General features: G+C 40.0%; 1 protein-coding gene across 1 annotated transcript in view; it reads left to right on the top strand.

The window, feature by feature from the left end:
• The window catches only part of LOC126094461 (katanin-interacting protein-like), a 338,835-nt gene that overhangs the window by 106,796 nt on the left and 206,333 nt on the right, over window positions 1-25,706 (top strand). Inside the window, exon 6 of the mRNA XM_049908844.1 lies at window positions 13,593-13,730. Within this exon, the coding sequence (XP_049764801.1) occupies window positions 13,593-13,730 (138 nt within the window). The remainder of the gene's footprint in view (window positions 1-13,592; window positions 13,731-25,706) is intronic.

Consider the following 25,706-nt stretch of genomic DNA (forward strand, 5'->3'; position numbering starts at 1 on the left):
CCTGTCTCATACATCTTGCTCACCAGATGGTAGAGTTTTGCCAGGGCTGGCTCTCCCAAGGTGAACAGTAGTTCTAATGGAATGTTGTCAACTCCCGGGACCTTGTTTTGACTTAGGTCTTTCAGTGCTCTGTCAAATTCTTCATGCAGTGTCGTATCTCGCATTTCATCTTCATCTACGACCTTTTCCATTTCCATACATTGCCCTTGTATAGACCCTCTATATACTCCTCCCACATTTCTGCTTTTCCCTCTTTGCTTAGAACTGGTTTTCCGTTTGAGATCTTGATATTCATACAACTGCTTCTCTTTTCTCCAAAGGTCTCTTTAATTTTCCTGTAGGCAGTATCTATCTTACCCCTAGTGATATATGCCTCGACATCCTTACATTTGTCCTCTAGCCATCCCTGCTTAGCCATTTTGCACTTCCTGTTGATCTCATTTCTGAGACGTTGGTATTCCTTTTTGCCTGCTTCATTTACTGCATTTTTATATTTTCTCCTTTTGTCAGTTAAATTCAATATCTCTTCTGTTATCCAATGATTTCTACTAGCCCTCGTCTTTTTACCTACTTGATCCTCTGCTACCTTCACTATTTCATCTCTCAAAGCTACCCATTCTTCTTCTACTGTATTTCTTTCCCCCATTCTTGTCAATCTTTCTCCAATGGTCTCCCTGAAGCTCTCTACAACCTCTGGTTCTTTCAGTTTATCCAGGTCCCATCTCCTCAAATTCCCACCTTTTTGCAGTTTCTTCAGTTTTAATCTACATTTCATAATTAATAGATTGTGGTCAGAGTCCACATCTGTCCCTGGAAATGCCTTACAATTTAAAACCTGGTTCCTAGATCTCTGTCTTACCATTATATAATCTATCTGAAGCCTTCCAGTATCTCCAGGCCTCTTCCATGTATACAACCTTCTTTCATGATTCTTGAACCAAGTGTTAGCTATGATTACATTATGCTCTGTGCAGAATTCTTCCAGGTGGCTTCCTCTTTCATTTCTTACCCCTATTCCATATTCGCCTACTACGTTTCTGTCTCCTCCTTTTCCTACTATTGAATTCCAGTCACCCATGACAAACTCCAGCATTACCCCTATTTTATTTTGTATTTATAACCCTGTATTCATATGATCAGAAGTCTTGTTCCTCCTGCCACCGAACTTCACTAATTCCCACTATATCTAACTTTAACCTATCCATTTCCCTTTTTAAATTTTTAACATACCTGCCTGATTAAGGGATCTGACATTCGACATTCTGACCCGTAGAACGCCAGTTTTGTTTCTCCTAATAATGATGTCCTCCTGAGTAGTCCCCGCCCGGAGATCCAATTGAGGGACTCTTTTACCTCCAGAATATTTTACCCATGAGAACGCCATCAGCATTTAACCATACAGTAAAGCTGCATGCCCTTGGGAAAAAAATTACGACTGTAGTTTCCTCTAGCCTTCAGCCGTTTGCAGTGCAGCACAGCGAGGTCGTTTTGGTTAATGTTACAAGGCCAGATCGGTCAATCATCTAGACTGTTGCCCCTGCAACTATTGAAAAGGCTGATGCCCCTCTTCAGGAACCACACATTTGTCTGGCCTGTCAACAGACACCCCTCCATTGTGGTTGCACCTACGGTATGGCTACCTGTATCGCTGAGGCACACAAGGACTCCCCCCACCATCACCACCACCACCACCAACGACAAGGTCCATGGTTGATGGGGTGTATGTGTGTATGTTGTCTAATCCAGAAGAAGGCTTTTTGGCTGAAAGCTTACTTGTTTAGCAATCTTTTTGTTTTGCCTATCTGCAATTCAACATCTCTGTTATAAGGTGAGTAGCAATCTATCCTTGTAATAATATTATGTAATTGGATAAATAAAAAATCTACTCGCCATGCGGCAGAGGAACATGTATAAAAAAAGGTTAAAATTAGGCAAGCTTTACTAGCCAGTGGCTCCGTCTTCAGGCAGTAGAGTTGAAGACAAAGGAAGATGAGTGAGGAAAAAGGACTGGAGAGGTGTAGGTAAAGAGGTAGATTTAAGAAAAATCACTCAGAATTGCAGTTCAGGGGAGACTTACTGGACATGGTGAGAAGGAGAGACTGACTGTTGGGGACTGAACTGGATGAGATTTGAAAACCTGGGAGCTTAAAAGTGGAAGACATGGTAATATGTAAGACAGAGATTACTGCTAAAACACCGTGTGTGAGTTAATATCAGTGAGAAGCTAAGTGCATTTTATGTAACAGAGATGGGATGGTGATGGTGAAAAATAGACAGGTAAGAAAATGAACGCTGCAGAAAACTAAAACAGATTGAAGAAATGAGTAATTACAGTGAAAAAATGCTAAAATGGGAAAAATTAACATAAATTAAGGCCAAGTGGGTGGTGAGAAGCAAGGACGTGTTATAGCACTATTTCCCACCTGCGGAGTTCTGAGAAACTGGTGTCTGGGGGAGGAACCTAAATGGCACCTGTGATGAAACGGGCAGTGAGGTCACGACTGACATGTTGAAGAGTATGCTCTTCAACAGTATACTTCCTTTGCCTATGCCATTTCACCCTAACTGATAATTTGGTGGTAGTCATGCCAATGTAAAAGGCTGAAAACTGTTTACATAATAGCTGGTATATTGCATGTGTCATTTCACATGTGGCTCTTCCTTTGATATATGTGTATTGCCAGTTACAGGGCTGGTATATGTGGTAGCAGGGGGGTGCACAGCACAAGTTTTGCAGTGGGGACGGTTGAAGGCATAGGAGCCATAGGATAGGGACATGGATGCGGAAGGAGCATAGGGTCTGACAAGAATATTGCAGAGATTGAGAGGGCGATGGAAAACTATTCTAGGTGTGGTGGGCAAAATCTTAGACAGAACGGGTCTCATTTCAGGGGACGATTTTAGAAAGTCATGGTCTTGTTGAAGTAGCTGATTAATACCAGGGTGATACTGAGTGACCAGTGGTGTGTTCCGAAATTGTTTTTTGAAGGGATCAGCAGTTCCAGGATTGTATGTGATGGCACAGGAAATCTGCTTTTGTACTAGGCTGGTGCCATAATTACATCTAGTGAAGGCTGAGGTGAGAATGGTGGTGCATTGCTGTAAAGATTCTGTATCCAAAGAAATATGTTTGCCTAACATGCCAAGACTGTATGGGAGAGAATGTTTGACTTGGAAAAGGTGGCAACTGCTAAAATGTAAATACTGTTCGTTAGTACATTTGATGTGGACAGAAGTGTGTAGCTAGCCTTCAGTGATGACAAGATGAACATCAAGGAAAGTGGCATGGGATTCATAATAGGACCATGTGAAATTTAATTGAATTTAATTGAGAGAAGGTATTTAGAGATTCCAGGAATTTCAACAGCTCAGCCTCACCATTAGTTCACATGATAAACATGTCATCAATGTATCTCAATCAAACCAGTTGCTGAAGACTTATGGACCCCAGGAAAGCCCCCTTCAAGTGCCCTGTGAAAAGGTTGGCATAGGAAGGACCATCCTGGTTCCTATGGCTGTACCCCTGATCTGGTTGTATGTCTGCACCTCAAAGGTGAAGTAGTTGTTGGTAAGTATAAAGGTGATTAAGGTGAGTAGGAAGGATGTCATAGGTTTAGAATCAGGTGGGTGCTGACTGAGGAAATGTTCAGCAGCAGACAGGCCTTGTACGGGTGGATGTTGGTATAGAGGTAGTGGTGTCAGTGGTGACAAACAAGGTGTGTGGTAGGAGTGGTATGATCATGGATATCAGACAGTCAAAAAAATAGTTGGTATCTTTGATATGGGAGGGAAATCTTTGTACTATGAGTTGCAGGTGCTGATCAGCTAAGGCAGATACATATTTAGTGGGTGCTTTGAAGCCAGCAACTATAGGATGGCCAGGATGATTGGGTCTGTGGACCTTAGGAAGGAGGTAAAAATTGGGGGTGGGTGGTTTGGATGGTGTGAGAAGAATTGAGGTGTTAGTCCTTGTGAAGCGTCTGAGGTGTAAGGTGGAACTGCAGGTCAGTTTGAATCACAGGGATGGGACCTTGATGGCAGACACTGTATGTAGAGGTGTCAAACAGCTGGCGTAGACCTTCAGTAATATACTCCTTCCAGTCAAGTACCACAGTGGTAGATCCTTTGTCTGCTGGGAGCATAACAATGGAGTCATGAGTTTTAGGAAACTTAGAGCTTGGAGTTCTGCAGAGGACAGGTTGGGGTCTTGTTGTAGGGACCTGAGGAAGGGTTGTGAAGCAATGTTGGATGTGAGAATTGTTTGGAAGGCTTGTAAGGGATGATTTTAAGGTAGTGGTGGTGGATCAAGTTGGGATTGTGGTTGGAACTGTTCAAGGCAGGGTTCAGTGTCACATCTGCTGCTGAAAGGTTTCGGGATTGGGTTGCAAAGTGATATTTCCAGTTGACAGTACTTGTGAAGGAAAGTAGGTCCTTCACCAAAGCCACATGACCAACTGCAGGTTGTGGCTGAAAGTGAGACCCTTGGGTAACACAGATAATCCAGGAGGCGAGAGTGCTTTAGACAAGATGTTGACGACACTACTATTGTGACTGGTTCTTGTGATTATGAATTCTCTGGTCTCGGAGGCACTGGTGAAGGCTGTGGGATGTTAGATAAGCTCAGTTTGCAGGAGAGGAGTGGTGGTTGATGGTGTGGCTGTTTAGGGAGCTGCAGAGGGACAGGAAGAGGAACACTGCTGTTCAGGTGGTTTAGGAGAAGGTGAGAGAGCTTTTTGAGATTAAGTCTGGCATGTCGTTGCAGTTTGAAGTTGGCTTGAGGGTTGATACCATGCAAGGAAACATGAAGGGTAGATAACTGCAGGATTTTGTAAAGGGAGAGAAGTCTGGTGGAGTGGAAATTGCCTGATGAGGTGTATATGTACAGATTAGTTGGCTAAGAGCAAGAGATTGCTGAATTTGAAACTGTAAAAGAGCCTGGTGCAGGTTAGGATTACCTCTATAAACAGGGACTTTCAATGTTAGGCATTTGAAATAACTCCAAGGGAGAAGAAGGTTTCAAGAAACAGAATGTGGGACCTAAGTTTTGATAATGCAAAAAGATGGGATTCACCATGGCAAGAGAGGAAGGACATTTTGGAGTGTTAGGAATCGTGGGAGTGGCAAAAAAGGATAGCAGAGGTGGATAAAAGGTACAAAAATGGAAGAAAAGCAAGGAAAAAATCATAAAAATTGTGAGAGCAGACAATGGTTAACTAGAGGTAATGAGTGGGCAAGACTTTCTCACCAGAAAATTGGTCTATATGACACGGGGGAGGGGGGGGGGGGGGGGGGGAAGATTGTAAAAGAAAAAAAATCTGTTGGGAAAGTTGTGAAAAGAGACAAAAGTTTAAAAACTGGGTAAACAGAGAGAGAGAGAGTGTCCTAGAAAAAAATGTCAAGTACTTAGCTAGTCAGTTAAAGTAATGTAGGAGAGGGCAGTAAAAGTTGGTCAGAGTGGTTAGACGAAAAACAAATACACAAAAATATGAAAGAATTACATAAAAAGAAAATAAATGGAGGATGGAAAAGAAAGTAGCTGTCAAATTTGTGAATAAATTGGCGAAAGATGCTCAGGAGAATGTCCTACAGTTTAGTGAATTGTAAATTGTTAAAGGCAAATTTGTAAATAACAATGGAATTGTATATGCAAATAAAAATGGACCTGTCTGCATGCACGGAAATCAGTGTTAGAAAAGATGTAGGTGCAAAGTGTTGACTAATCTTGGTGATGCAGATGAATAAATGAATGGATTAGTACACATAGTAGAAAACAGATGACAATTTGAATGAAACAAATGACAACAAAACTGACAAGAGGGTTACATAAGAAAGAATGATGGCCACTTGGACGAATATAACAAAGAAACAATGTAATGTAATTGGATAGATAAAAATAATACTGACATTTTTCTGTGGGATGTTCCAATGGGTAAGAGTGAGAAAGTAAAGAGGCATTGCAATCACATTATGGAGGAAAGGCGGCTGGCAGAAGTTTATTCTGGAAAATGTGGAAAGGATATTTGATGTATCAGTGTCATCTCTAAGCCTTACTTGAAACCTGACAGTATACAATGTAATCTTGTATAGTAAGGAAATAGTCTGTTATTTCAGTTTTGAACATAGGAATGAAAAATTGGGATTTAAAGTCATGCTGATGATGAGCCCATTAGAGATGGACCGAAGCTTGCATTCGACAAGTGTGGTGAAAGAAATCGGCTGTTTCTTCTTCGAGGGAACCGTCCTGGCGATATTTGCTTTAATCAGTTGAAGAAAACTGCAGAGATTGCACAAATGAAGATTTGAAGCCTGCTTCTACCTAATTCAAGAGCAGTTTGCTAATCACTGTGCTATCTTTCCCAGTAATTCAGTTTAGATTGAACCAAATAGATTTGTTTGAATTCAGACTTGTCTGGATAGACATAGAAGCGTTAAAGTAATTTTTGGTATACAATGGCATCAGAAATTAATTTCAAATCTTATTTACATTTCAGTGTTGAATTGTGCTTTACAGACAGTTAAGATATTTAGCCACAGGCAGTGAGAATACATTCTACATATTTCGGCCAGTTCATAAACTTACAGTCTGGAGCCCCCAAAACTTCATTTTATCTTGGCCAGTGAAAATGTTTGCATGGAGGAAATCTGTTCTGATGTGTTTGCTGCCAATGAATATGAATTTGTTTGTGTTTTTACAGGTTTTATTAATCCCAGTAGCAGTAGAATTGCTAAGCTGTTGAGCAAACCAGTGGAGTTAGTGTGTGTGTGTGCGTCCATGCCATACATTTTTTAATGATTGTGAAGAGTAAAACGTGATAGATTAATTTTATAATTCATATTAAGGAGTAAAGATTAGTTATTATGGTAGTTTTTAGGACTACAACAAAACAAGAATTTGTATGTAAGTCTACTTTAATGCATTTACCCAGACACAAATGAGACATTCATGTTAGTTCCTATATTGACTGAAGTAGATTGTAGATTGTATTTTATTGGTCCTGTTGTCTACACAGCAGCTTATGCATAAGACATTGGACAAGACAAGTTATAAATATACAGGCTGAAAGTAATTTCAAGGCATACATATTTAAGCTTACAATAATACACTTTACTCGTAAGTATTTATATAACACATTTCATAAATTTAAATATTCTTCAATGAAGTAAAAGCAGTGATGCTGTAAATATGACTTTAGAGATTTTTCAAATGTATTGACCTCAGTGATAGCTTTTATGTTTACAGGAAGTTTGTTATAAAGCTTAACTCCCATGTGAAAAGTACCTTTTTGGCACAGTGCTGTGCTGATTTGAGTCATATGTAAGTTTCTGTTTTGTCTGGTAAAGTGCTCATGTATATCACAGTTTTTTTGTAGTCTCCAGTCCTTGCCTGTTACATTTAATTTAAAGAACAAAAGGGTTTCCATAATGTATACACACGGTAATGGGGGAATACCAGATTTCTTAAACAGGGGTTTACAAGAGTCTCTAGGCTGGCACCCAAACAAGATTCTAATGGCCCTTTTTTATAGTTTAAAAGTGCTATTAGCTGTTTTAGAGTTTCCCCAGAAGGTGACCCCATATCTAAGACGAGAATGAAAGTACGCATGATATGCATTCAATACTGTTTTCTCACTACAGCATGATTTTAATGAACAAAGAAGATAACATGTTTTGCTCAGTTCTGCATTGAGATATTCAATATGCTTATTCCATCTGATATTACTCTGCAGCCAAAGTCCTAAGAATTTGGTTTCAGTACTGTTACCAACTGGTTCGTCATTGATAGAGACTGATGGGATAAACATGTCCTTGTTAGGAACATTGTGGAATTTTAGAGCAACGGTTTTCTTACTGTTTATTACAAGCTGATTACTCTGTGCCCAGCTGCTAAGTTGTTTCGTGACCATGTTTACTGTCTGCTGTAACTGTTCATCGTCATCTCCTTTTAGTAGAATCGTGGTGTCATCTGCAAATATGATTGTTTTGTGTGCATCAATATTTAAGCTTAGATCATTCATGTACAGAAGAAACAGAAGGGGTCCCAATACGGATCCTTGGGGTACACCATATTTTATTTGTTTATAGTCAGATAAGTGATTAGATACAGTTTTTAGTTCAATATTTGTGTGCTTGACGCACACTGCCTGCATACGATTTGTCAGGAAGGAACTGATCCACTTGTTGGACAGACCTCGAATACCATATCTTTCTAGCTTTGATAGCAGAATTTTATGGTCCACCATGTCAAAAGCTTTTGACAAGTCAATAAAGACTCCTATTGTTTCCTGGTTTTTGTCCATCAGGTTTAGGATGGAATTGATGCACTCATAGACAGCAGTTGTCGTTGACCTCTTATTTCTGAATCCATGTTGTTCATTACATATGATGCTGTTTTTATTTATAAATTTCATAAGTTTCTCATACATAACATTTTCCAGTACTTTAGAGATGCAGGAGGAAATTTTGATGGGTCTGTAGTTATTTACATTGTCTTTATCCCCTTTTTTATATACAGGAATAACTTTTGATGTTTTCAACACATCAGGGAAAGTGCCTGCCTGAAGTGAGCAGTCGCATAAATGTGTGAGTACTTCAATTAGGTTTGATGCGCTCTTCTTTAACATTGTTGCAGGTATACCATCAATACCTGCCGATTTGGAATTTTTTAGTCCTTTTATTGCTTTAGCTACTTCATCTTGTGAAACAGAACTGATGTACATTGATCCTCTACATGCACTTATTTTATATTCATTTGCCTGGGTGCTCTTAAAGTTTGATTGTAACATATTTTCAGCAACACCTGTGAAAAAGTTGTTAAATGTGTTGGCTACTTCTAAGGGGTTTGTTACTTTTTTATTTTTATGTGATAGTGTTATATTTTTCCAAGGTTGTCTGTATTCTCTACATTCTTTTTTTATAACGCTCCACATAGCCTTTGATTTATTAGCTGAATTATAAATGATTTCATCATTATGCATTATTTTTGCTGCTTTTATTACTTTTCTTAATATTTTGGAGTATTTTTTATAGTATGCGCGTACTACAGGTGAGGAATTTTTTGAGTTACATATTTCATGAAGTAGTCTTTTCTTCTGGCATGAAACCCTTATTCCCTTTGTGATCCAGCTGTTTGTTCTGGAGTTTCCCCGTATGGTTAATGTTTTCAGTGGGAATGCGAGTTCAAAGAAATGGGCTAATGTATCAATGAAAGTGTTGAATTTTTCATTTAGATCGTTCATTTTGTACACTCCTAGCCATTTTTCTTTCTGTAATAAGTTGTTGAAGTAGTTCACATTATGCTGATTATAACTTCGATATGCTGTTCTGAAAGACATGTTGTTAATAATACTGCCTTGTACTTTTATGCTTAATGTTTGAGCAAGATGATCACTAAAACCTGCATTGAAAATTTTTAGTGAGGTGTTGTGTAAACTCTTCTTGACTAGAAACTGATCAAGAGCTGTTTGGCAAGTTTCTGATACTCGGGTAGCTGCTTTTACTTCAGCCTTTAAATTGTAGGACGTTGCGAGGTTCAAAATGGTCTCCCTATTTCCACTATTCGTGAGGAAGTCAATATTGAAGTCACCATAGATTATCAATTCACAATCCATTTTATTTACTTTATTTAGCAATGACTCCATTTTGTTTAAGAAAAGTTCAAAATTCCCGGATGGTGATCGGTAAACTGTAGCAATAACCAGGTTGAACTGAGTAATTTTTATAGCTGCAATTTCATAATCCTTTTCGACATTTGCCCTAGTTAAGTCAGGTAGTGTAATAAAATCTATATTATCCTTTGTGTAAATTGCTACCCCACCCTGCTTGCAGTTTTTCCTGCAGTAGTAAGCAGCCAAGACAAATTTGTTTATTTTCATATTCTGGATTAATTCTGGGTTAAGCCAGTGCTCAGAAATGCATAACACCGAGATATCATTAAGTTCATGTGTTAATAGAACATTAATTTCATCGATCTTATTACGCAGGGATTGCACATTATGGTGATAAATTTTTAGTTCGGGCGTATTCACGATTTAGTAATTGGGAATCATATTTACAGCATCACATACCTCTAGTTTAAATTAGTAACGTCAGCAGTGTTGTATTTTCGTTCTTCTTTCTTGTTTATTTTGTTTTCCTCGCTATTGGAAGGATGTTCAGGAAGCTGATAAATTGTTCTATCCCTTACAAGTCTTTCTTTAATTATTTCACTAACACGATCACAAACAAATCTTTTCCCTTCATAGTTCAAATGCATTCCATGCTTCGTGTGCAGATTTCGATGCAGCTTGCTTATATCCAGTACATCGCACTTAGTGTATTGAGAACACAGTTTCCTTATTTTAATGTTTGTTTTCCGAATTTCTTTGTTTACACACGAACTATAAATCAGATCATGCCTATGAGGAAGTGTGGCAACTACTGTGTTTCTGCATTTATTAGCTTGTAAAAAATTCTGAAGCGTTTTCTCGCAAACCTCTGCTTCATTTTTTGCCACATCGTTTGAACCAATTATACAGACGATAAAGTCATTTTCTTGCATTAATTTCGTCTGAGAGTTGATGTCTACAACATTTTTACATCCCGCTCCTGTTTTCACTACACTAGTCACTGCTATGTCGCGATTTTTCTCACAGAGCGTGCTGGATAGATTCCTGCCATGACTGTCTGTTAGTAATAGTACATTACTCTTTTTCCCTGATGATCTGTGTTTGTTGTTGACATTATTTGAAAAAACACTATTCATTTTCAGTTCACTGACTTTTTCAAGTTCACGACCATTTGGAGAGTCGTTATCACAGTCACTTGTTTGCAAAACATGATATTTATTTTTTGCCGAAAATGTGACAGTTTTAGCAAACTTTGTTGTTCTTTTTGTATTTGGAACACTATTTTTGTACGGCACTTTTACCCACTTGGACGATATATTACTTTTGTCTTGTATCACTTCACTTAGTGTTGGCTTCGATTGCAGATCCCGATTTTCTTTCTTGAGTGAGTCAATATCGCTTCTGAAGGAACTGACTATGAATTGTAAGCTAGCAATTCATTCTTTTAGCGTTGTTATTTCAGTGTTACAATTCTTACAAACTCCCTTTTTAACAGCATAACTATAACTATTTCTCAAGTTAGATTCACACACTTCTACACTCGCAGCCATCTTGCTGATACATAAAAATAGACAAACCTTATTTTACAACAAGATACAAGAGTTTGTATTTATATAGTGGTTGTGAGTTAAGCCTTTTAAATGTTAATAACAATTAGTAGATCAGATTGATAAGAAATGGTTTCACTGTCTTGAAAGCAGAGGGGGAACTTATAGAGAATGTGTATAGCAGCAGATAGACAATGTTTACATTAGATTCTGGAGTATAAAACCGATGTGTCCATAATAACCTGAAGGGTTTACTGTAGATACTGATTTCATATAGTTAAGGAAATATTTACTTGATGAAAGGTGATCTTTATGGTCTATAGAGTTCATAGTCTATAGTTGTTTAAGACAGTCAGTACGCAGTAGAGATTTAAACCCAGAAAAATTCACTCTGGTTTTAATGTTGTTTCTATGAGCTCTGCTGAAGATGCAGCTATTTAATTGATTTGTACTCTGCTTCGTAAATTGTTTAATTCATTTTTATTAATAACTTTGTCATAATTTGCATGAGTATCATAAAAAGTTATGCGTCACCTCGGTTCTGAGAGTTCCAGAACCTGTACAGAAAATTGGAATAGAGATCAACATAAACAACATTTCCACCCTTTTTATTGCTCACAAAAACCACACACTGCATATCGTACCACCATACAGCGAGACCTTCAGAGGTGGTGGTCCAGATTGCTGTACACACCGGTACCTCTAATACCCAGTAGCACGTCCTCTTGCATTGATGCATGCCTGTATTCGTTGTACCGAGCGAGGTGGCGCAGTGGTTAGCACACTGGACTCGCATTCGGGAGGACGACGGTTCAATCCCGTCTCCGGCCATCCTGATTTAGGTTTTCCGTGATTTCCCTAAATCGTTTCAGGCAAATGCCGGGATGGTTCCTTTGAAAGAGCACGGCCGATTTCCTTCCCAATCATTCCCTAACCCGAGCTTGCGCTCCGTCTCTAATGACCTCGTCGTCGACGGGACGTTAAACACTAACCACCACCACCACCACCTGTATTCGTTGTGGCATACTATCCACAAGTTCATCAGGACTTTGTTGGCCCAGATTGTCCCACTCCTCAACGGTGATTCGGTGTAGATCCCTCAGAGCGGTTAGTGGGTCACGCTATCCATAAACAGCCCTTTTCAATCTATCCCAGGCATGTTCGATAGGGTTCATGTCTGGAGAACATGCTGGCCACTCTAGTCAAGTAATGTCATTATCCTCAAGGAAGTCATTCATAAGGTGTGCACGATGGGGTCACAAATTGTCGTCCATGAAGATGAATGCTTCACCAATATGCTGCTGATATGGTAGCACTATCAGTCGGAGGATGGCATTCACGTATCGTACAGCCGTTACAGCGCCTTCCGTGACCACCAAGGATGTACGTTGACCCCACATAATGCCACCCCAAAACAGCAGGGAACTTCCACCTTGCTGCACTTGCTGGACAGTGTGTCCAAGGCGTTCAGCCTGACCGGGTTGCCTCCAAACACGGCTCTGATGATTATCTGGTTGAAGGCATAGGTGACACTCATTGGTGAAGAGAACATGATGCCAATACTGAGCGGTCCATTCAGCATGTTGTTGGGCACATTTGTACCACACTGCATGGTGTTGTGGGTGCAAAGTTGGACCTCCCCATGGGTGTTGGGAGTGAAATTGCACACCATGCAGCCTATTGCATACAGTTTGAGTTGTAACACGACGTCGTGTGGCTGCACGAAAAGCATTATTCAACATGGTGACATTGCTGTCAGGGTTCCTCCGAGCCATAATCCGTAGGCAGCAGTCATCCACTGCAGTAGTAGCCCTTGGGTGGCCTGAGCAAGACATGTCATCAACAGTTCCTGTCTCTCTGTATCTCCTCCATACTCGAGCAACATTGTTTTGGTTCACTGCAAGACACTTGGACACTTCCCTTGTTGAGAGCCCTTCTTGGCACAAAGTAACAATGCAGACACAATCAAACTGTGGTATTGACCATCTAGGCATGTTTAACTACAGACAACATGAGCCATGTACCTCCTCCCTGGTGGAACGACTGGAACTGATCGGCTCTCGGACCCCCCTCCATCTAATGGCTCCGCTCATTCATGGTTGTTTACATTTTTGGGTGGGTTTAGTGACATCTCTGAACAGTCAAAGAGACTGTGTCTATTATACAATATCCACAGTCAACGACTATCGTCAGGAGTTCTGGGAGCTGGGGTGATGCAAAACTTTTTTGATGTGTTATTTGCTGCTCCAATCTCTTTGCTTATTTAATATGTTTTATGAGTTGGCAGCCCCTTCATCACTTGCATTGTAACCATTGCTATTATAATATTCACAGTTCACCTGCTGAAACTTTTTACCTGATTTTATATTAGTTGTCTGATTCAGTTACTGCCTTTTTGCTGACTTTTTAAGCAAGTGTTGTGCATATTTTATCATTTCAGAATTATAACAAATCAAGAATCCATTCCTTCCGAGGTGCCCGAGATGTAGAAATTACTCTAGATAATAGGCTTATATTTTGTGGGGAGATAGCACGCGCCTCTGGTGGCATTTTGGGAGGCACAGAAGCATTTGGAGATGTAAGTGTATTAAGTCAAATTTTTCTATTTTATTTTTATTTTTTAAGGATCTCTATTAATTAGACAAAAGTACATTTATGTTGTTCAAAGGAATTATGTTTGCGATTTGATGAGGCTAGCAACTATATTTCAGCTTTCAACTTCATGAGAATAGTTCACTTTGCCACTGATTCCACTGCCCATGCTGTTACAGCAACAACCTCTTGTTGTGAAATACAGTTCAGGGGAACCACCAAAATACTACTGTGTAATCATTGTTTGAATTTTTAGTGTTGTTTGTAAGCAATTCAACATGTACCTGAAAAAAAAGTGAATTTCATTTTTATTATTATTGTAGAGATACGTGTACATGTGTACATGTAATATAGCTAATGTCAGCAATAGAAAACATTTAATATCATGAAACTTATAGTGAGCAACAGTTGCAATAAGGCTCACAAATTATGCAATATTCCTCCTTTTTTTTAAATTCTTGAGCTGATTTGGAAAGTTACTGTCACAGACACCATTCTGTAGGTTTTTAGGCAGACTTATTATTACTATGATACATTAACTTCATACCTGAGTGCTGAGGCAAGTGCAAAAAGAAAGAGGAATAAGTAAAAAAGTAGTCATGGTCTTTCTGACTGTAGCTGTAGAGGAAATGCTACTTCAGGAAAATCAGTTGGTAATGACTGCAGGTAAGCTGTCAGTATTTCAGCTAGTGAGTTCACTGTATGCTGGGGCCATCAGGCAACTAGCTGAAGTGCTGGTAGGGCTATCTGTACCCAATATCCTGCCACACTGACCCATTGACCTCAGCTCAGGTCATTGTGATCATCTTCATCATCAGTGTCACTGGTTACTGTCGTAAGCCATTAGAGATTCACTTCTGAATATAGGCCACCTATTCACTTCTGGATAAAGGTTGCCTTTAGACTTTTTGGAGTTTTATGCATGCACTTTTTCTAACGTCATCTACATGTACTTTCTACAGGTCCGTGTGTCTCTGTTTTCTTATCTCTTGGATTTTCAGCAAAGTACTTCCTTGGTCCATGTGCCATCCATTTGTCTGCATGTGTGTACTACCCACCCCTTCATTTCACTTTCATTAAAGCCATAATTACTTCTTCCACTCCAGTCTGTCCCCTGATCTATTTGTTTGTTTCCCCATTTCGTATAGTAATTCTCAACATGACTCTCTCTATTGCTCACTGAGTGCCATTCCATTTATGAATTTCTGAAATCGTGTGTGGCACTTAGAGTCCCACTTTATGGGCTTACCATTAAAACTGGCCTCTTCTGTCCTTCTGCAATAACCTTGATCTTTTACAATACCATCAGCCCTTCGCCCTCACCAATCAGATCCTTCATGATCATACAATTTAAGCTCAGACCATACTCGACAGCCTGTACTCCTTTCACAAAACCCTTTTACTCAGTGGTTATAATCCCCTGAATGCCATCACTAGAATAGAAACTCATGCCCTTCAACAGTGGGGACAGCATTCCCAGCACCATCTGAGGAAAGTGTTCCAGCCACTCCTCTCATATGCCTGCATGGCCAAGAAAAAGCTACTCTGGTCTAAGCCCCCCCCCCCCCCCCCCCCAGTCAACCTCTCATAGCTGCTGACCATATTTTACTGATTTACTCTGCCTTCCACATCCCCCAAAACTTCCTCCACTCTACGTGAAACAAGCTGTTTGTGAACACCTAGCCCATAACATTTTTACCAACCTTTCTGCCAAAACCCTGATCCCTGCAGAAGCTTCAGTATTTTCTAAAGCCCTCAGTTTCAACCATGCTGGACTTGTAAAGGACTTTATCTCCTTTACTTGTTCCATGCAGTGGAAGCATTTCTGCACTACACACTCCACCTGACAACAGCCAACCGAAACCCTGTATAGAACATTGTTTACAACAGTTACAACCTCCCTCTAACTATGATCCACCTCCCCTTCCACTCATTCATCCCCTGGTAATCTTTCAGGGATTTGTCACTTCTAGCATTGCCTCTCTTTCCTTTCCTAAATCCTTCCCTGTGGAACACATTGCTATTCATAACCTGCAAAACAATTCAGACTTCTTGCAGACAAAGGCTCTACCACAGTAGCCTTGAATCATTGTGATTATGTGGCCGAGTGTCTCCACCAACTTTTTTACACCTCTGCATACAACCCATGATCCTATTCCAAAAGTCCAACATGACCTCCAGCAGCCCCTCAAGGTGTTGGGTCCATCCCAAAAATCTTACCCCTGAGTCCATCCCCCTCCACACACCACTACTCCTACCGAAGCTAGTCCCCAAACTCACTCTTAGGTCTACCTACTGATTGTCCCATTGCGCGTGGGTACAATGCTTCTGCAGGATGAACCTCTCTGCCCTGTTGACCAACATCTCCAAACTATTGTCTGTTACCTCCAATCCTACATTCGAGACACTGTTTCCTTCCTTCACCACCTCTCTACAGTTCCTTTCCCTTTACCACCCAACTCATTGTTGATTATTGTGGATGCAGTGTACTTGTACACCAACTTTCCCCAAGACCATAGACTTTTCTGACATCCTGCTGAACCTCCCATCCTACATTCAAGACACTGTTACCTTCCTTCACACCATCTCTTCACAGTTCCTGTCCCATTACCAGCAGACTCCTTGTTGATCATTTTGTAAGCAATGTCCTTGTACACCAACTTTCCCCATGACCGCAACTTTTCCCAATGTCCTCCTGATACCAAAACCCTCCAGCTCTTTCCTAATTCTGCTAACCAACCACTTCCTGACCCACGATTACTTTACCTGAGAAGGGCAAATGTACAAACAAATCTGTGGTATTGCCATGAACATTCATGTGGCACCATCCTATGCCAACTTATTTGTGGGCTGTTTAGAAGAATCCTTCCTGTACAGTCCACACTTAAAACCCCTCGTTTGATTCAGATTCATTGACAGCTTTTTCATGATCTGGACTCATAGCAATGACAACCTTTTCTCTTCCCTCCATAAACTCAACACCTACTCCCATATGCACTCCACTTGGCCCTTCTTGATTGAACAGCCCACCTTCATAGGTGTCGAGTCATGCCACCCATGGACACTGCATCTGCAGTAAGAAATAGTTGTCAAAATACACCGATAACCTTATTAGAGCCTTTAATGTGAGATGGTATCCTATCAGCCTCATCCATAAACAAGTGTACTGAGTCATCTGCTTCTCTGATACCAGTTAACCTGTTAACCAACCACTGACCAGCACCCCTCTGATCTCTCAGTACCACCATGGCCTTAAAAGGTCAACCACATCCTCCACCAGGGTTTTAACTACCTCTTGTGCCCTGAGATGGAGGCTATTGTACCCACATTAGCCAAAGCAGTGTTTCACAGCTCACCCACCTAAAGAATAGTGTTGTCCATCCATAGTCCAATTCTGCTCCCAATTGTGCACCCCATGGGCAATCCCCATGTGCTATCTCATATACCCACTGACCAGCTCATACTACAGTCCAGCCACAGGCATTTTCCACCCAATAAAAGGCAGGGTCATGTGTGAAAACAGCCACGTTATGTATCAGCTATGCTGCAATTACTCAACAGCTATGCTGAAGTTATTGCCAAGTGACCACCTGTCTACTCATGTGAATGGCAGTACTCATGTGAATGGCCACTGCCAGATTGTAGCGAACCGCAAACCTGACCATCCAGTTGCCAAACATGCTGCACACCATAACACAAATGATGTCAACAGCTACTTTACGAAGTAGGCCAGTTAAATATTCCTTTCCAGCACAAGTTTCTCTGAACTACACAGGTGGGAATTGTCTCTCCAGCATATTATGTGGTCTTGCAATCACCCTGGCCTGAACCTCTGTTAACCTGATTTCCAATGCTTCACCTTACCTTTTCCGTTCTCTCTTCTGTCTACACCACACCTCGTCTGTCCATATTGTGTACTGCCTCCTCCAACCACTCTTCCTCCTGGCCTCCTCCCCACACATGCATTCTCTCTCTCTCTCTCTCTCTCTCTCTCTCTCTCTCTCTCTCTCCCTCCCTACTGCCCTCCCTCCATCCCTCCCCCCTCCCTCCCTCTCTCAATACCCCCTCCCCCCTGGCCATTTCTACCTATCTTCATTCCAATTTTCCTCTCCTTTCCCCCCTCTCTCTTCTCTCTCTTTCCCTGTTTCTGTACCTCTCTTTGTTCTACCCATAGTACTCCTTTCATTGTGTGCAACCATGGACTATCTGTCATAACAGCTGCCTCTTTCCCACTGCACCCTCCTTGTATCCTTTCCTACCCTCTCCCCATTACTATCAGCTCAGGCAACTGCTTTCAGTAATTGATAATCAATAATCAGTCTCATTATGCCCACAGGACTGTGCGTTTGGGTGTCTGTGTGGTTGTGTGTCTGTGTGAATGTGTGTACTTTTACTAGAAAAGGAGCAAGAGCTTGAAAGCTAGTGGGAACACTGTTTCCTGTTACATGAGTCTATGCTCCACACATCACTTCACTATAATTGAGTGGTTGCCTTTTCCTTATTTTATATTTTTGGTTTTAGAAACGTAATTTAGTTAACCAAAAAAGCTTCATGTCATTTATACTATTCTGTTTATTTCTGTTGATGTCCTTTCAGTCATCTTAATATACTCTAAATACCAACAAGAACTCGTCAGCTTTCTGTTGATGTCCATTCATTCATCTTCATATGCTCTAAATACTAACAAGAACTCATCAGCTAGTTAATTTGAACAGTTTTTCTGCCAGTGGGGCTGGTTATACATTACTTTAATCTTTTCATAATTGATTTTCAGGTCAGCATACAAACTTTCTGTGTTACATTATTCCATCCAGGGGTAAACAGTACTATCTTATCAGCAAAATAAAGGTACTGATCCATTAGATTTTGGGTTGCAACTGTAGAAACTTAGTTTCTTCACTTGATATTTCAGCTGTATTCCACAATGCCTGTAGCCACAGTTACACATGGCACCAATGTTGTTGTCTGTCTAAGAACTATGCATAAATTGAATCTGTGGTTGGATGCCTGATGCATGCTTGGATAACACTACATCAATAGGTGCTGGACAGTAGTGAGTCGATCAAAGAAAGCTGCAGGTTCTGTGCTTTGTTCAGATTGAACCCACCATTTTTATTAATCCTCCTTCATATGAATTTCTACTGCTTTCTTCATAATTGAATCCCAGGATGATGAAGGCATTGACTGGCCACTATGGCCGAGCGGTTCTAGGCACTTCAGTCCGGAACCGCACAGCTGCTATGGTCGCAGGTTGCAATCCTGCCTCGGGCATGGATGTGTGTGATGCCCTTAGATTAGTTAGTTTTAAGTAGTTCTAAGTCTAGGGGACTGATGAAGTCAGATGTTAAGTCCCATAGTGCTTAGAGCCATTTTGATGAAGGCTTTGCTAGAAGTTCAACATTGTCATAACAGCAAAGAGTGACCTATGTTAATGCAGTAGTCTGCTACAGCCATTTACCTTCGGTGTTCCGTACACCTTTCAGGCAGTGTACAGACTTGAGGACAATATTAAATGATGATGGCGTCCTCTTGGGTAAAATATTCCGGAGGTAAAATAGTCCCCCATTCGGATTTCCGGGCGGGGACTACTCAAGAGGGTGTCGTTATCAGGAGAAAGAAAACTGGCGTTCTATGGATCGGAGCATGGAATGTCAGATCACTTAATCAGGCAGGTAGGTTAGAAAATTTAAAAAGGGATATGGATAGGTTAATGTTAGATATAGTGGGAATTACTGAAGTTCGGTGGCAGGAGGAACAAGACTTCTGGTCAGGTGACTACAGGGTTATAAACACAAAATCAAATAGGGGTAATGCAGGAGTAGGTTTAATAATAAATAGGAAAATAGGAATGCGGGTAAGCTACTACAAACAGCATAGTGAACGCATTATTGTGGCCAGGATAGATACGAAGCCCACACCTACTACAGTAATACAAGTTTATATGCCAACTAGCTCTGCAGATGACAAAGAAATTGAAGAAATGTATGATGAGATAAAAGAAATTATTCAGATAGTGAAGGGTGACGAAAATTTAATAGTCATGGGTGACTGGAATTCGAGAGTAGGAAAAGGGAGAGAAGGAAACATAGTGGGTGAATATGGATTGGGGGAGAGAAATGAAAGAGGAAGCCGTCTGGTAGAATTTTGCACAGAGCATAACTTAATCATAGCTAACACTTGGTTTAAGAATCATGAAAGAAGGTTCTATACATGGAAGAACCCTGGAGATACTAAAAGGTATCAGATAGATTATATAATGGTAAGACAAAGATTTAGGAACCAGGTTTTAAATTGTAAGACATTTCCAGGAGCAGATGTGGACTCTGACCACAATCTATTGGTTATGACCTGTAGATTAAAACTGAAGAAACTGCAAAAAGGTGGGAACTTAAGGAGATGGGACCTGGATAAACTGAAAGAACCAGAGGTTGTACAGAGTTTCAGGGAGAGCATAAGGGAACAATTGACAGGAATGGGGGAAAGAAATACAGTAGAAGAAGAATGGGCAGCTTTGAGGGATGAAGTAGTAAAGGCAGCAGAGGATCAAGTAGGTAAAAAGACGAGGGCTAGTAGAAATCCTTGGGTAACAGAAGAAATATTGAATTTAATTGATGAAAGGAGAAAATATAAAAATGCAGTAAATGAAGCAGGCAAAAAGGAATACAAACGTCTCAAAAATGAGATCGACAGGAAGTGCAAAATGGCTAAGCAGGGATGGCTAGAGGACAAATGTAAGGATGTAGAGGCTTATCTCACTAGGGGTAAGATAGATACTGCCTACAGGAAAATTAAAGAGACCTTTGGAGATAAGAGAACCACATGTATGAACATTAAGAGCTCAGATGGAAACCCAGTTCTAAGCAAAGAAGGGAAAGCAGAAAGGTGGAAGGTGTATATAGAGGGTCTATACAAGGGCGATGTACTTGAGGACAATATTATGGAAATGGAAGAGGATGTAGATGAAGATTAAATGGGAGATACGATATTGCGTGAAGAGTTTGACAGAGCACAGAAAGACCTGAGTCGAAACAAGGCCCCCGGAGTAGACAACATTCCATTGGAACTACTGACGGCCTTGGGAGAGCCTGTCCTGACAAAACTCTACCATCTGGTGAGCAAGATGTATGAGACAGGTGAAATACCCTCAGACTTCAAGAAGAATATAATAATTCCAATCCCAAAGAAAGCAGGTGTTGACAGATGTGAAAATTACTGAACAGTCAGTTTAATAAGCCACAGCTGCAAAATACTAACACGAATTCTTTACAGACGAATGGAAAAACTAGTAGAAGTCGACCTCGGGGAAGATCAGTTTGGATTCCGTAGAAATATTGGAACACGTGAGGCAATACTGACCTTACGACTTATCTTAGAAGAAAGATTAAGGAAAGGCAAACCTACATTTCTAGCATTTGTAGACTTAGAGAAAGCTTTTGACAATGTTGACTGGAATACTCTCTTTCAAATTCTGAATGTGGCAGGGGTAAAATACAGGGAGCGAAAGGCTATTTACAATTTGTACAGAAACCAGATGGTAGTTATAAGAGTCGAGGGACATGAAAGGGAAGCAATTGTTGGGAAGGGAGTAAGACAGGGTTGTAGCCTCTCCCCGATGTTATTCAATCTGTATATTGAGCAAGCAGTAAAGGAAACAAAAGAAAAATTTGGAGTAGGTATTAAAATCCATGGAGAAGAAATAAAAACTTTGAGGTTCGCCGATGACATTGTAATTCTGTCAGAGACAGCAAAGGACTTGGAAGAGCAGTTGAACGGAATGGATAGCGTCTTGAAAGGAGGATATAAGATGAACATCAACAAAAGCAAAACGAGGATAATGGAATGTAGTCTAATTAAGTCGGGTGATGCTGAGGGAATTAGATTAGGAAATGAGACACTTAAAGTAGTAAAGGAGTTTTGCTATTTGGGGAGCAAAATAACTGATGATGGTCGAAGTAGAGAGGATATAAAATGTAGACTTGGAATGGCAAGGAAAGCATTTCTGAAGAAGAGAAATTTGTTAACATCGAGTATAGATTTAAGTTTCAGGAAGTCATTTCTGAAAGTATTTGTATGGAGTGTAGCCGTGTATTGAAGTGAAACATGGACAATAAATAGTTTGGACAAGAAGAGAATAGAAGCTTTTGAAATGTGGTGCTACAGAAGAATGCTGAAGATTAGATGGGTAGATCACATAACTAATGAGGAAGTATTGAATAGGATTGGGGAGAAGAGAAGTTTGTGACACAACTTGACCAGAAGAAGGGATCGGTTGGTAGGTGTTCTGAGGCATCAAGGGATCACCAATTTAGTATTGGAGGGCAGCGTGGAGGGTAAAAATCGTAGAGGGAGACCAAGAGATGAATACACTAAGCAGATTCAGAAGGATGTAGGTTGTAGTAGGTACTGGGAGATGAAGAAGCTTGCACAGTATAGAGTAGCATGGAGAGCTGCATCAAACCAGTCTCAGGACTGAAGACCACAACAACAACAACAGACTGACTGCCCTATGTATTAAAATCCACACTCGCGAGGAATCTTGTAAACCAACTCTTGAGAGCATCAAGTCATTTTTGATGAAATCCGAAACTGCTAGTGTCATCAGCGGGGGCCGAAAGATAGTTTAACATTGTGCTTGGTGAGATGCAACCTATTTTTCATGACAGATTTTTCACATATAGTAGGACATTCATGAACTGAAAATCCTCTACTTCTTTTTTGTAATTCTGTATGTCCGTTTTAAATTTTATTCGTAGGACCTTGTGTATCAGTTGGGAAGAGTACGTATTTGTTTCAAAAACTCTTTTTAAGAAAAAAAACCTCACCGTGCCAACTGCTGTTCCCAGCATTGCCGTGTTCCCTATCCACCATAGTTCTGAGAAGGGTGGCAACAATTGTTTGCACATAAATACAAGCCCGTGTGATGCAGGTTCCTATAAACTTTGTACCTCCAGGTGCCATCATCTTAGTGGCGAACCAAAACATCCAAGAATGTGAAGCATCCCTCATTTTTGATTTCTGCTGTAAAATGAATATTTGCATGGATGTAATTTAGATGGTGTAAAAATTCATATAATTCTTCTCTACCATGGGGCCACACTACAAAGCTTCATCAACCTACCCTGTAAATACTGTGGGTTTTAAAGATTGGATTAGATTAGATTAGATGTACTTTTCATTCCAATTGATCTATAGTGATGAGATACTCTGGGATGTGGAACATGTCATACATTATAAATAGAATACATTATAAATCTTTATAAAATAAGAATAGATATTCTAATGTATTTCCACAGTCCCAAATGAAATTGCTCTAGTGGATTTGGAATCGTATGCAATGTTCACATTATGTGATATTATTAATAACATACATGCATCATTCAGTTCCGCTAAGAAATTCATCAGCGGATTCGAAGGAGTTGGCTACCAATAAATCCTTTAGACTGTTCACAAACTGAACAATATTTTTATGCCTGCTGGCATGTTATTGAAAATGTATAATAATAGTGGACACCTTTCTGAACCAAAATAAGTGACTTTAAAATGTTTGTGAAAGTTATTGATTCCAAGAACTGAGTTGTTGGTTTGTAAAAAAAGATATATTTTTAATGACAAATTTCATTAAACTAGTTGACTACTGCATCTTTTTCTCAAAAGACCTCCATCGGCTACAAAGGCTGACAGGGACTACCCATAGCCACATAGTCTGTTCAAAAAATTCATTATCAACTAAAAATATGTTGATGTTACAACATATGTAATCAAAGCTTAATCTTGTCATCAACAATTTTGCCAATAATAGATCTATAATTCTAAAGGGGATTATTACGGAAATTCAACAGAAGCCTCGGAAACTGGATGGAAAGCATGTATCACGACCCCGGCAAAGGAAACAGATAAAGGATCTAACAGTAGCATCGTGGAATGTGAGGACAATGCTTCAGCCTGGAAAAATGAAAGAAATAGCCAATGAAATTTTAAAATTCAAATATGATATTGTAGGGCTACAGGAAATAAGATGGCAGGGGAATGGGCAGATAGATAAACCTGAGTACTCATTGGTATATAGTGGACCAGAAGAAAGAACAGGCCAACTTGGAACAGGGTTTATAATAACTAGGGAAGTTAGGAAAAGCCTTCTAGAATTTGAACCTATAAATGAAAGGATGTGCAGACTCAGACTAAAAGATAAATTTAGGAATATATCAATAGTTAATGCACATGCACCAACAGAGGAAAAAGACGATATAATTAAAGAACAGTTCTATGAAGACTTGGAAAAAGTATGCTGTGCAGTACCTAAATATGACCTGATGCTAGTAATAGGAGATTTTAATGCAAAAATTGGGAGGAATGAACATCCGTATGGAGTTTCTGGAAAATATTCACTACATGAAGAAAACAATGAGAATGGAGACTTACTATGCCAATTCGCAGCAAGGAATAATATGATTATTAAAAGTACCTGCTTTCCACATAAAAGGATCCATCTGGGTACTTGGAAGTCTGCAGCCAGTGGAGTAGTCAATCAGATTGACCATATTTTAGTGATTGCACGCCACTCCACGTCAGTTATGGATGTACGGAGCTGCAGAGGACCAAACTGTGATTCAGACCACTTTTTGATAAAATCAGTCTTGAGAGAGAAACTGTCACTAACAAAGGGCAACAGAATGGGAAAGATGATGAAATGGAATACAGACAAACTGAACATCCCTGATGAAGTAAGAAAATACCAAGTAACACTAAGCAGAAAGTTGAGCAATGAAGAGACCACAGTAGGAGTAGATGAAAGATGGAACAGGTTTGAAAAAGCCATTAAGGATGCTGCAGAGGAAATAATAGGCATAAGAAGGAACAGAAGAACCCAGGAGTGGTTTGATGAAGATTGCAGGTCAGCAATAGAGGAAAAGAACAGGGCAAGAACAAAAGTGCTACAGAGAGACACCAGAAATCATGTGGAACAATATAGAGAATTAAGGAGAAGAGCTAACAGACTGTGCAAGAGAAAGAAAAGAGAGTGGAATAAGAAGAAATTTCAAGAACTAGAAGAACTAAAGGAACAGAGTGAAATAAGAAAGTTCTATCATGCCATAGGCAAAATGAAGAATAGATTCCAACCAAAAATAACGGCCTGTTCCAGTAAAGATGGGAAAATGATAAGGGAGGAAGAACAGATAGTGGGAAGATGGGCAGAGTATTTCAAAGATACACTAAGCACCAGCCTAGAAGATGAAGAGACAGCTGCACAGGAGGGAAGAGTGGAGCTGGAAGTAGACAATGAAACCAATGAGGCAAGAAAGCCAACACTACAAGAGGTCTCCCAGGCTGTGCACAAGTCAAAAAACAATCGAGCCCCTGGGGAAGACAGCATAATTGCTGAATTAATAAAAACTGGTGGTGAGGCTGTAATAAAGGAACTGCACACATTAATATCAGATATATGGGAAACAGAAACTATGCCAGATAATTGGAAAATTGGAATAATAGTCCCCATTTATAAGAAAGGGGACAGAACAGCATGTGAAAACTATAGAGGTGTAACACTCCTAAGTACAGCTTATAAGATCTTCACAAGTATATTAAACGAAAGGATACAGAAGTGTGCAGAAGGCATACTAGGGGAATATCAGTGTGGCTTTCGACCAGGCAGAGGAACAACTGATCAAATATTTGTGATAAGGCAAATGATGGAAAAGTTCTATGAATATGATATAGATCTGCATTTCTTATTCATCGATTTCAAACAAGCCTTTGACAGCATAAATCGGCAAGAACTATATAGAGTACTGAAAGAAGTTGGTATATGTGCTAAATTAATAAGACTAATCAGAATGACAATGACAGAGACAAGAGCAGAAGTAAAGGTCCTTAGCAGAACAAGTGATAGCTTTGACTTTAATAAAGGTGTGAAGCAAGGGGATAGTCTCTCCACTGTCCTATTCAACATAGCCCTGCATAGTGC

Source organism: Schistocerca cancellata, chromosome 8 (genome assembly GCF_023864275.1).
Source record: "Schistocerca cancellata isolate TAMUIC-IGC-003103 chromosome 8, iqSchCanc2.1, whole genome shotgun sequence".
Classification (NCBI taxonomy): Eukaryota; Metazoa; Arthropoda; class Insecta; order Orthoptera; family Acrididae; genus Schistocerca; species Schistocerca cancellata.